Here is a 13532-nt window from a genome sequence, read left to right as displayed (position 1 = left end):
CTTGCAGGCAGTCATTTTTGCAGGAGCCACTGTACAGAGACCTCCTTACTCAGCTCCCTTGTCCTTAGGCTGGAGCTCTGCAAGCTAGGGGCAACAGTGGGGTTACAGAGGGACACAAGGAGCTACAAACACAATGCTATTGCTAGAAAGATCTTTAAAGAATAAACTCAGGGCTTCCCTGGTGGCGCAGTGGTTGGGAGTCCGCCTGCCGATGCAGGGGACGCGGGTTCGTGCCCCGGTCTGGGAAGATCCCACGTGCCGCAAAGCGGCTGGGCCCATGAGCCATGGCCGCTGAGCCTGAGCGTCCGGAGCCTGTGCTCCGCAACGGGAGAGGCCACGGCAGTGAGAGGCCTGCGTACCGCAAAAAAAAAAAAAAAAAAAAAAAAGAATAAACTCAAAGCCATGCATGATTTATTGCTTACTGCTGCTGTTATTAACAGTCAGTACTCCCTCGCTGCTTACTCTGGGCCTAAGCTTCACCAAGTCCTATGTGTGCATTACTTCTTGCCAATAATCCTGCAGTCATTATCCCCACTTTAGGAGGGAGGACAGTGGAGCTCAGAGAGCTGGTGTAACTTAGCCAGGATCACACAGCTAGGAAGGTGCTGGGCCAGGAGTCAAACTCAGGCAGTCTGAGTCTGGAGATGGCACTCTTACCCAAGATCCACTGCCCCTCTGGTTTCTACTCAAAGGGTTCTTATCATACAGTTTATACAAAGCCCATGTGGGTTATGGAACCCCCACCTACTTACTTATTTATGTAACAGGGAAGAACAAATCTGACTCCATATTGGATCTGTTTCTTTTACTTTAACTTTTGTATTCTATTGCTTTTGCTACAAGTTAAGAATGTTGCCTGCAGCCTGAAATACACAGGAGCCCATTCTTAAAGCTGTAACACTTTTCCATTCATATGGAGATAAAGAGCTGCAGAACAGAGAATACCATTTGTCTTGTTGGAAGTTTACAGGAACAGCATGATCTGACTTTCACCAACAGCTGCAAGAACAAAGGATTCCAAGAAGTTCGTGACAACCAACCACACCCCCTCCACCTTTAGTATAAAAGAAGCCTGAATTCTAACTCAGGTAAGATGGTTCTTTGGGACACTAGTCCACCATCTTTTCGGTCTGCTGGCTTTCCAAATAAAGTTGCTGTTCCTTGCCCCAGCTACGCGCCTCTTGATTTGCTGGGCTGTCGCGCGGCAAGCAGCGTAAGCTTGGACTCCGTAACATTTACTCTCCACTTCTCAACTCTCTCCTAACTGCATGTCTTTCTCTCCACCACGAATGCCACCCTCTATCCCTAAAACCCATTCATCCCCCAAGGCGCAGACAAATGTCACCTTTCGGAGAAACTCTGCCCAGTTATCCAAACCAGAAGTAACATCTCCTCCCAAACTTTTCTACCCCCTCCCACCAAAAGTGGGCCTATTTTGGGGGGTACATGTCCATCTCTTCTCCTTAGACATGTTCATTTTCCTCCCAAGGTCATGCTAATTCTTTACGGGCTCTACCTTTCCATTTCCCACTTCTGATCCTTTTCATTCAAATGATCCTAAACCACTGAATTGCATTATAACCCTAACATCCCATCATGAAAAGACAAACAGTGCAATGGAAGACTTCTTTTGGCAATACATATTAATTCTGACATGCATGTTTTACTTATGATAAATTTTAGTTAGAAATTCTTCTTGTTTTTAATTTTTTTTTAAATAAATTTATTTTATTTATTTTTGGCTGCATCGGGTCTTCATTGCTGCGCACGGGCTTTCTCTAGTTGCGGCGTGCGGGGGCTACTCTTCATTGTGGTGCGCAGGCTTCTCATTGTGGTGGCTTCTCTTGTTGCAGAGCACAGGCTCTGAGCACGTGGGCTTCAGTAGTTGTGGCTCGCAGGCTTGGTAGTTGTGTTTCATGGGCTTAGTTGCTCCATGGCATGTGGGATCTTCCTGGACCAGGGCTTGAACCCGTGTCCCCTGCATTGGCAGGCAGATTCTTAACCACTGCGCCACCAGGGAAGCCCCATTGCTTTTAATTTTTTTTAACATTTTTCTGCTCTCATGATTAACTATTTAGGGGAAAAGAATTCATGAAGGGAAAAAAATTTTTTTTTACAAGACAGCTGAAATACGTAACCCTTTAACTAAAAATTTGAAGGTATAACAGCAAGTTTCAAGTTGAAAGTACAAACTGCATTAAACTTTTCTGGGTTTGTCTTCCACATCAGTTCATTTTCAAATCTCTTAGTGAAGCCAAGGGGAACAAAACACAAGGCAAAGAAAAAAGAAGGGTAGGTATTTTTATTTAATGAAAGCACATGTTATGAAATTTTAAAAAGTGAAAGCACTGCAAGCAGCAAAGAAAATTCTCATTTCCTCCTTCTTAAGCTTATTTACTTTCTAGCAAAATATATTGTCTCAACTCCCAGGCTTAAGGAAAATCATCTTTGATACACGAAATTATGGTGGAAAGTCATTAAGCTGTCATGCTCGAGCCGAATGTTCCTACCACACTGCTTATCAAAGAGTATCAGAAAATGCACCCACTCCAGGCCCCCCCCACCCTCACGAGCAGAAACCACATGCTTTGCCGAGATGGTTGGACCAAGAGATCAAAGAAGCTTTAATAGAAAACCAATGCCTTAAACCATTCTGCAGCTAAAACAGAATTCTAGCATGTCAACACAGAAAGGAAACATCAGCACAGAAAGTTCTTTCGTTTAATGCCCGTACAATGCCGCCTACGAACCAGGCGCCGGGCCAAGTATGCACTCATTTTGGCCTCTCAAGAAACAATGGGGCAGGTTACGTTTTCTTAGTCACACCCACTGTACAGATGGGGAAAACTGAGGCCCATTGCAGTGAAGTGCACCCAGCACACAACCACTCCACTACACAGCCATGCAAGGCTACACTTTGCCTGACACAGATGATGCAATCTTGGTCCAAAGGTGTTAACTAACTTGCCAGCAGCAAACAGTAATGAAGGATTAGATAGATTTCACAGGGGACTGAGATCCCGCTTTTTGAAATGTTCTTGCTAAGAATGATCACAGAAGGAAACATACGCATCGCATCTAAAATATAAAGCACACACGAGAACATTTACTCGCCTATTTTATAGATCGTTGGAAGAAAGGTAACGCCACTCAAAAAGCAGAGCAATACTATTCCAAAGAAGAGTGTGATAACTGCCTTCTGAGCCCAGCCACTGGACACGGCAGGAACAAATGTGAATGCTGTATGTAGTGCAGGCCCTGGGCTCCCCTGTCCTGGCAGACACACTTCTAGCCTGCACTGACTCTGTTAGTTAATATGTCTTGAAAAAGAGCTCAGCCTATTATTAGGGAATAATCGCAGTGCCTGCAGCAGTGACTCGCTCGCTCTCTGTCCACGTCTCTGCACGGAGCCTGGTCAGATCCGAGAGCCCAGCGAAGACCTGGCAGCTCAGCCAGTGCCCCCTTGGATGCCGCATCGGTCCAGCTTCAGCCCGAGGGGATTTACCAGGAGGTGACAAGGGCGACTGAGAGAATTGTTGCGGAGGCTGGAGACCGGGTTCGGCTGTATCCATGTCTTAGTCTCTGGGTCACGTCCCCTTCAAGGTCCACGGTCCAGTGTGGGTTACATCCGCCATTTCGTAAGGAGAGGAGCAGGCGCCCGATTCTACTTCCACCAGACCGCGTACAGCGGGGGGAGGCGAGGAAGACGCCCAGACGAAGCAGAAGCGGTGGAATGGGTGCCAAATAGTCAAAGCAAAACATGGATGCGCCCGGCGTATGCGGATCACCTGTTTGTTTTTATGAGTCATCAAACAAGAACTGACTACTTTCAAAGGTCACTTAATGGAAATCAATGTGGCCATTATGTTTGGTCCCTGGTGTTTATTCAGTGATTTTCCCTGAAAGAGTGTTCTTGGCAGTGAAAATGGTGCTCTGCTGTAATTTAATGTAGCAATTACCCCTTATTGCAACACAATATGCTGACTGTCGGTGAGCAAAACTTCAGTAGGCTTGGATATCTTCATTTACTTCCGTGCTCATTTACAGGAGCTGTATGTATTTTGTTGTATACATGTACCTTCATATGTATATGTATGAATACATATACACATATGCACGTATACTGCCTGGGAGGAAGAAACTTGCCTCTCCCCTTCGAGATTCTTCTGGCTGGTCTAAGAATTAAATTGACGTGAGAGATGAACAGGAGAAAAATCAAACACGAGTTTCATTACATGTATACATGGGAGAGACCCAGGAGAACTAAGTTATCAGCTAAAGACGGAAGAGGATGTTGAGGGTAGGGGTTTGGGACCTCAGAGTGAAGGCAGGCAATTCCCAAGGAGACGGAAGAGCAAATGTCTGGTGAACAAGCGTTTGCTGGGGCAGCAGAGACAATGGGTCACAGAGAGGAATTTAACAAACAGACCTTGCTGGGTCCCCACCCCCGCCCCACCCCCGTCTCCACACCTAGTTCATACTACGGTTACCTATGGAGGTGCTCCCTTCCTGGTCCTCAATCGACATTCTGTGGGCAGTTAGGGGGAGGGTCAAAGGTTCTTCCTGAGTCTTTTGGGCCTTGATTGTTTACAGCTAGAAATAATAATAAATAATAATCCGCCTGCCAAAGAGACATTTGGGGTGGCAGATTTCACTCTCCCACTATATATATATATATATATAATTTTATTTACCTCCTTGTTCATTCCTTCAAGAAATATTTCCCGAGTGCCACTGTGCTGCAGGCACGTGGACATACCCTAGTGAATAGAACAGGCGTGGCCCCTTTCCTCAGGGAGCATGCAGTCTGTTTAGGACGACAAACAAGAACAAATAATGGCCACCTTGATGACCGTGGACCTTGAAGGGAACGTGATCCAGAGACTAAGACATGGATACAGCCGAACCCGGTCTCCAGCCTCCGCAACAATTCTCTCAGTCGCCCTTGTCACCTCCTGGTAAATCCCCTCGGGCTGAAGCTGGACCGATGCGGCATCCAAGGGGGCACTGGCTGAGCTGCCAGGTCTTCGCTGGGGTCTCGGATCTGACCAGGCTCCGTGCAGAGACGTGGACGGAGAGCGAGCGAGTCACTGCTGCAGGCACTGCGATTATTCCCTAATACTAGGCCCTTATAATTGGTTAGTTAATAATAATTAACTAACAGAGTCAATGCAATTTTGTACTAAGAGACCCTGCACATGACCTGGAAAGGCTACAAGTCCTCCCAAAGTGTGCAATTTAGACTTAAAGAGTTTATTCAATCACTGAGCTTAGCACTTAACAAAGAAAAAGATGAATGGAAGGAGAGTGCACTCACAGTAGATGTCAAAAATAATTGTAATACTCAGGGTGTTTGATCTGCTCTAAGAGATAATGGTTAAAAGGTGAATCTTAATGTGTCCCAAGATTTGACCTCTGACCCACTTCTCAAATCTATTTCCAAAAGATCAGCATATTAACCCGTAGCATTGTAGCAAATATTCAATTTCAAATGTAAAATCCTTTGTCTCCTCCTAGTTCTGAATTCAAAAGGGATGTTAAATTGAATTCTTGACGCTGAAAGCTGATAGATGCTTGGAAATCTCATCACGATGATATAGGGCAGAGCTTGTTTAAACTGAGTGGTCAGGAGAAGCACATCTGAGCCAGCCCAACATTTGGGGAGGGAATCTCTCACTGAAGAAGCAGCCAGTGCACTGGCTTTCAAGAGGGAATATGTTTAGTGGATGGAGATAAACACACACACACACACACACACACACACACACACACACACACACACACCATCAAGCATGGCCCAAGTCAGTGCTGTCCAAACTTCAGATCAGGGAGAACATCATGAAATCAATTTTGGAATAAAAATAACCTTCGTTTTAATGACATGGAAGAGCAAAGCAGAGACATAGAGCAGGTTTTTAAAAATATCAGAGTGTATGAAATACATGAAGAGTATTATTTAACAAAGCTTGTTTCTGGTTTGTGTGTGTGTGTGTGTGTGTGTGTGTGTGTGTGTGTGTGTGTGTGTGTGTGTGTATAGTGGGTCACAGGTAAAACGTGCAGGAGTTGGCTTTACTTGCTGTCTGGCCGTGGTAAAAACTTTTTATAGAAATAGGCAAACAGGGCTCTTAGAAAACGGGGCGTCCCACCCCGCTCTCCCCAACAGAACCGTTTTTAAACATTGACCAGCATACCGCTGGTTATGGAGGAAAAGCAAACAAACATAAAACTTAACAGACACCGGCCTTATCTGAATTACTGGAGGAGCTGAAACGTGTGTCTACATAGATTGGTTTTAAATCTTTTGGGCAATTCCCTGGCGGTCCAGTGGTTAAGACTCCGCGCTTTCACTGCCGAGGGCCGGGGTTCGATCCCTGGTCGGGAAACTAAGACCCCACTGGTGGTGTGACATGGCGAAAAAAAAAAAAAAAAAAAAAATGTTTCATAGAGCAGAGGAATCAAGAAGGAAACAAGAGGTTTGAAGGAGTTTGTGACCAACTGGATTCTAAGTGCTGCCTTAGAAATTTAGACACTCAAATTATTCTGTCTACTAAGATGACGCTAAGGTGTTTGTTGTAACGGCTACTGTAATGGCTCTTTAGATTTGATAAAGACCTTTTACAAGGCAGGGCTGTTGCTAGGGGCTGAATGTTTGTGTCCCCCCTAAAATTCATACGCTGAAATCTTAACCCTCAAGGTGATGGTATTGGGGGGTGCAGTCTTCGGGAAGTGCTTAGGTCATGATGCTGGAGCCCTCATGGATGGGATTAGTGTTCTTACAAAAGACCCCAGAGAGCTCTCTCGCCCCTTCCACCAGGAGGACACAGCAAGAAAGGAAGAGCATCCTCACGACAAGATGACCATGCTGGCACTTTCATCTTGGACGCGCAGCCTCCAGAACTGCCAGAAATAAGTCGCTGTTGTTTGTCAGCCACCCCATCTGCGGTCCTTGGTTATAGCCGCCCGGATGGACCAAGACAGATGAACACCAGTCAGGTCCAAAGCCTTCGCTTCTGCATTCAGGTCCGTGCTAGGCCGAGAAGGCGGCTGCATCCCTGCAGGCAGATTTAGATCTGGAAGATCCAGTCTCTCCGGTCGGTGAAGAAGTGAGCACATCTCAGGAAAGCTCTGGCCTGAGCGTGCCTGCCTGCACGGTGCCAGGTGCTTACGGCTGGCTTTGCTAAGCAGCAAATTTGCAACCCAAAGATGCAAATTTCCCCGTTCCCCAGAGGGTTTTTAATTATCGAGAGTGGAGTGCCTTGGGGAAGAAGTGCTTGCGAACTATTACTAATTCGTGGCAATGAACTTAAGGACTAGCAACTCTCAGATCCTAACTCTTCACCACCCTTCACTCAAGAGCTCCCTTTCACGGCTCCTCTTCCTCTCATTCATCCCCCTGTTGCTTTGGGTTCCCGCTCCACCCAAGCAAACCAGCTCGGTGGCTGAAGATGCAGCTTCAGAACGGGCCCACGGGGGCCTTGGGGGGAGGGCATTCGACAAGACTGGTCCCAGGCCCGCCTTAGCCCAGTAAGCATCCTGTCCTCAGGTATATCGGAGATGTATTAGACTAGTTTGGAAAAAGAGCGGAGGGGCCCACTGGAATTGCGGAAGCACTTAAGCTTCCCAAGACACGTCTTTCCACGGTCCCTGCAAACCTGCTTTGCCTCGCCCAGCTCACGTCACCCTCTGCTCCCTGATTCTTAACAAGCAAAGTCATGACAGCCTTTGCTCAAAACCACTTAGGATTGCCTCCCTCTGGAAGTTACAAAAGAGAAAATACAGAGAAGCATTTTGTAGGGCCAACAAGGCAAACAGAGAAAAAGAGAGAGAGAGAGAGAGAGAGAGAGAGAGAGAGAGAGTGTGTGTGTGTGCGCGCGTGTGCACACGCGTGGACAAGCATAAGTACGTTTGTCTAATTAGTTCCCAGCCGTTAAAAATAAGATATTTCACACACACAGGCATTTTTTTCAAAAGAGAGAAAGAAAAAGGCCTCTGGATTGTGGCTTCTCTGGCAAGGCTGACAAGGGAGTCTGCATCTTTGAATGCAAACCCTGCTGTGGCTGAATCGGGCCCCGCCCACCATTCATTCCACAGTTGGCCACAGTCTCCACCCTCCCCTACCGTCTCCCAACCTGGAGCCTGAGGGACAAGTTTCCCTGCAGTGAAATTAGGAGGAAAGAGACACATTTTTTACACTCACTGCTCTTTTAAAATTAGGCAAAATAAAGTTAGAGGGAAAGCTGTATGTGCCAAAGACAAACGGCAGAATAAATATCTTTGTCCTGAGAAGGGAAAAGCCTTCCTAATTGTTTAATGTAATAAACAATACAACAGCGTTTCTTCTAAAGAACTACGACTTAGGAAGCCTTTATGAAACAAATGGCATCCTTCACCTGTAGGCAACTGAGTTAAAGACGAAGATGCTTAATAATAAATGCAGGAAAGCACCACGTGTCCTGGTCACTCCCTCTTCTCTGACCTCTGTATCAGCTCGAATGCCGCCTTGGTCTTTAGGTCTCTGGAAAAGGGTTTCTGGCACATATTTAGTGCTAAACTAGTGCTTCGACGTTTGCCACCTCCCTCTAGGTTTCCTTAAAAGGAAACACGACAGAAAAGGTCAAACAGAAATCAGATCATCATTAGCCCGATGTTTGCGAACGTTTTTCTCCACCAAGCGTTGTTCCTTTGGTATTTCATCCACCGGGCACACTGATTGATTCTCGATAAGAACTGTTTCCCAAACTTTGGCTATCTGCGTACTTTCACAATTTGTCATATCTGTGCCCCAGCTGTACTATTGCTTATTTACTACTTTTTGTGAAGTCAGTTCATTCTTAAAGGAAATTTTCAGCGTTGGAGAGCCAGTATCACAAACCATAAGTAGAACAAAACCATAAAAGTAAAGACAATGGAAAAGAAAGCCACATTACCAAATTCTTTCAGGATAACTGTTGTTGCCATGGCTCTAACCTCAGGCCTTCTCTCTTGGTTAGCAAGGAATTTAGCATCAAACTAAAACTTTTTCAGTCAGTCATGCTCTTTGAACAGGAGGATGGAAAGAGAATTAAAATAATAATAATAGTAACAACTTTGCCACTATAGGACTTAACATTCATTATTCAACATGCGTTCATTAGTGCACTAGGGGTTATCTTGTTAACCGTCAAAAGGCTGGACCCGAGCGCGTGAGCCACGTGGGGACGTGCGTGCCTGCGCGTGTGTGTCTGTTATACCAACAAAGAACACGGATGACGGGGTGATTCACGTTCCATGTGACAACCAACGTGGCTACGCAGATTCTAGCCCTTGATATGTTTTTAGGCTAGGGGGCCTTTTTCCAGGCAAATGTAGTGTTTCCGAAGGTCCTTAGTATTCTAAGGAAAAGCTTGCCACCCCCTGCAGGCTCGGTGGGTCCCTAGGGAACTAGGAAACCACGAGAGGAGGAATTACAGAACAGAATAGGGAGGTCATGCAGGCATTTAACATGCAGAGACTCAGCCATCCGGCTGGGCGACAGGGAGAGGGAGCGTGAGCCGTCGTAGGGCGCAGGCGACGCACCGCGCGGCCCCGGCACAGAAGCGCCACGAAGTAAAGAAAAGGCCTTGTTACTGCAGTGTTACATCCCACCTGGCGGGACGCGTACTCTATTTTCCAAACTGCTTGGGGCAACTCAGCGTTCACTTTCATGAGATGACCGGTGTGTCACCACCCAGACCCTCTGCGTCCTGAGCGCTGAGAATCGACCCTGGAACACGGCACATGCTTTGCTCCGGATCTGCCGGAGGGGAGAGGGGGTCTCCCGAGTCCCGGGCAGTGAGAGGCAGCACCTCCAAGCCCTGCCACTGGTCTCTGTTCCCCGGACAATGGCCACTGACAGGCCAGGACATGCCCCGGTGCAGACTGTATTTCTTGTGCTTTTCCACCCCACTCGGCTCCTGAATGCAGGTCAATGGCTTAAGCCGGTGCTCGGGTGAAGGAACAGCTCTGTGTTTGTCAGTTGAGCCCTTCCAGGAAGTTTCAAAGACGATCTGGACCACATGGAACGTTTGCCTCACACACCGACCTACATGGACTTTCTTTCTATGACTCCTCTGTATTCCCGTAAGAGTTTCTTACCCTTTGTAGCAATACGTTAATTGTAAAGACTTATAAAGCCTCATAATCTCTAACCTTGGTCTGGTGTTCATTGTTAAAAAGGCAAACAGACGTCATTTACTTAAGAAAGAAAGAAACTTTGGGTTAGAAAAGTAACAGAAACTAATTTTAGAAAATATATAAGAAGAATAAAGAGGAAAACAGAGATGGGATCAATGCTTATGGCAAATCAACTTACTTCGGGACCGACAATGACCATATAAACGTTGGGCTCCTCTTGATGCCATTCTTGGGGAGAAAAAAAGAAAAAAAAAAGACTTTTAAAATGGGTTTAAGTCACAGCTGAAAACATAAATCGGTTTAATATTAATTACGCTACAATATAAATTACTTCCTATCGTTTTGCTTTCATTCATATCAGTCAACTTATAATTATTTTAAATGGAAGGATTTGACATTTTATGGTTTTAAGGAAAATATTTTTTTCTAGAGCGTTGCACAGTATTCAGATATCTAATTTATTAGGTAATTAGGATGGATATGCCATCACAATTCAATATGGATTTTAGAACATACTGAAGAGTCTACAGGTTAACGTAAGCAATGCAACAAAACTCCAAATGTATCACACAAATTGGCATGTGTAAAATATTGCCAGATAAAATTGTTTTAGACTTATCATTATTGGCTATGTTTTATGATTTCCTCAGAAGCTGAGGGCACAGGAAAGTAGGAAACAACTGAAATGACTACACAGCGAGATTATTTTTCCGGTTGCTTCCAAAGTAACAATCTAGAAACAGTTCCGCTGATGGGCAAAAAAAATGAGAAAACTCAAAGTCCTAAGGAGAGACATGTGAAGACAGGGACCCCAGTGGAATTCCGCAGGCAAAGGGTCACCTGAGAACACATACCTGAGAATGCATCCACCAAATAGAGAGGGTCTTTCACTTGTCGGAGTCCACAGATCAGGAGAAACACGTGTAGATTGTCAGCACTTTGGTTAATCTCTGCAACAGAAGAGTTCAGGGTATTTTCAACGAAGAGGACTTGGATCGATGACCCGGTGACACTGGCCCCGCAGACACAGCTCAGAGGCTGCTGGGCTCTGACCTCTGAGGCAGCTGCTCCCACGCCTAAGTTTTATCTTCATTTCACTGTGTGTGAACTAACTGTTCCTCCTGATGAATCAACCTGAGCTGAACCTGGCCTAATAAAGTAAAGGTACTTTTGCTGCAATGCAGGAGGATGAGGTGATCAGAACTGACTCAGTTATGACTGAAAGGTCAGCCACAGGTCCTAGAAAATATGTCCATGCGATTCCAGTTAGGAAGAATCTTTTCTTTATGAAACTACAAAGATGGTTTCTATAGGAATGTCCTCCTGAGTCCATACGTGTCTATACATAGGGACACGCGCGTAATGTATACGTGCCCACAGATACATGAAATAAGAGGCTTAGGTTTGCTACATTGACAGTTGTCGTGTAAGGTGAGTTGCGGGTGACCACACTCTTTGTCGTCCCTCCCAGCAAGAGGTGGAACCCATTTCCCCACCCTGGGCTGACCTGGTAACTGGTATCAATAACAGAGCAGGAGTGACTTCCAAGTCTTGGCCGCGGTCAGCCTGGTGTGCAGCACCCCCAACCCACTGGGATGCTGCTGCCTTACAGTCAGGCCTGGCTGCCTCCTTAGGAGAGACCCAACCACCCATGCAGGACCCGTCAGGCCTCAGCCCAACTTACAAGGGAGCCCAGCACACACAGCGGAAGCGGGGGTGACCCAAGTCCAAACCGCCAATCCGCAAAATCATGAGAAAATCCATGGCGGTTGCTTTCAGTCACCATCTGTTGAGGAGGTTTGTTCGGAAGCCAGAGGTCATGCAGTCAACAGAAATACTGGGGAGTCCCCCGGTGGTCTAGTGGTTAAGAGTTGGCGCTCTCACCGCCATGGCCTGGGTTCAATCCCTGGTCGGGGAACTGTGATCCCACAAGCCACATGGCATGGATCCCCACAAAAAGAAAAGAAAAGGAAAGGAAAGAAGCCGCCCTGCCTTCTTTATAAAATTTCATTAAAGAAAAAGAAATTATTACTATTAACCCAAGCTAGCCTAAAACTTCACCATTTCCAAACATATGCAATTGGACATAAAATCATGCAAGGAGAGGGTTTTCATTCCTTCATTCATTCATCCAATTCTTAATGCAAATAATTTCATTCCCTCTGTGCTTTAAGTCTTGAGTAGTAATATAACTAGAATGAATGTAGTAAGATATATTGACAGCACTCTGACACAATCACAAAAGCTAATAATAATAATAATAATAATAATAATAATACATAACCAGCACGGAGAAAGCCTTCACTGAAATGTTAAGATTCAGATGTCCTCTTAGAAAAGCCTTAAACCATTATTACAGTCTCTGAATTAACTGTTGACAATTTCATTGAGATATGTTGAGGGTTTTTTTGTTATATATTTTTCCTATATTTTCAGTATTGAAACTAACCTTAGAAATACAGAACTTAGTGAATACTTCTTTGACCAAAAGTTTAAGCTAGAGGCTATGTCCAGAATTTGAATTTGAGGTCGGGCATTTGAATCTGGGGTCAGGAGACAAGCTCTTCTCTTTAGTAAATGATGCAGGGGACTTCCCTGGCGGTCCAGTGGTTAAGACTCCGCGCTTCCACTGCAGGGGGCACAGGTTCAATCCCCGGTCAGGGAACTAGGATCCTGTGTGCTGAATGGTGCGGCTTATCATAAAAAAATAATAAAAAATAAATTTAAAAAAATGATACAAATGGAAGAATACCATTAAGGAAAGGAAGGTCAGGTGTGAAAGACAGCCAACACCTACATACTTAGGCAAGAACCATCCATGCACGCTAAACCTGGTAAGGGGAAGTTGGATGAGGACAGAAATTACAAGTGCCTTCTCAAAAATAACTTACTGATCACAAAGGAAATATAACACCTGGACATGGGGAAACCGAGAAAGACCCCCACTTAACTAAGGGAGGAAACCTTAACCCAGCGCACATGGCTTTATTTACCCACACACCCACCCACACGCAGAGTTGACATATTTTTAAAAAAATCACCAGTAATGGAAGAAGGTGCTGTTGTGTGTCTCCAGGTGCGACACAGTGAGAAGGATACAACATCCCTTATGTCATCATGATGTAAATACATGGAACATCCATTCAATGATATAAAAGGAGTGAAACAAAGGCAGAAGGAGAACCATGGAAGTACCAAAAAGAGGGAAAATCAAAGAAACTGCATCACCAAATTGAAAAAAAGTAAAGACAAAAACAAAACAAACACAAAGACGGCATCCAAAGAAAGCCCTATTTTAAGAACTGATGTGACGTCTCGGTAAAAAGGCTGCACCTAATTATTTTTGCTTTGTGACAAGGGTAGATGTGGGAAACCTACTT

General features: G+C 45.3%; 1 protein-coding gene across 4 annotated transcripts in view; it reads right to left on the bottom strand.

Annotated features, from left to right (window-relative positions):
- GLT1D1 (glycosyltransferase 1 domain containing 1) overlaps positions 1-13532 on the bottom strand; it is a 139710-nt gene that overhangs the window by 68472 nt on the left and 57706 nt on the right. For all 4 annotated transcript variants that reach the window (XM_059040032.2, XM_059040031.2, XM_067015552.1 and 1 more), the window contains 2 exons: positions 11007-11102; positions 10331-10380 (listed from right to left, as the gene is read on the bottom strand). In XM_059040032.2, the coding sequence (XP_058896015.1) occupies positions 10331-10380; positions 11007-11102 (146 nt within the window). The remainder of the gene's footprint in view (positions 1-10330; positions 10381-11006; positions 11103-13532) is intronic.

This window comes from Kogia breviceps, chromosome 15, assembly GCF_026419965.1.
Source record: "Kogia breviceps isolate mKogBre1 chromosome 15, mKogBre1 haplotype 1, whole genome shotgun sequence".
NCBI lineage: Eukaryota > Metazoa > Chordata > Mammalia > Artiodactyla > Physeteridae > Kogia > Kogia breviceps.
The sequence above is the reverse complement of the archived record's forward strand: the minus strand, read 5'-3'. Positions and strand labels throughout refer to the sequence as shown.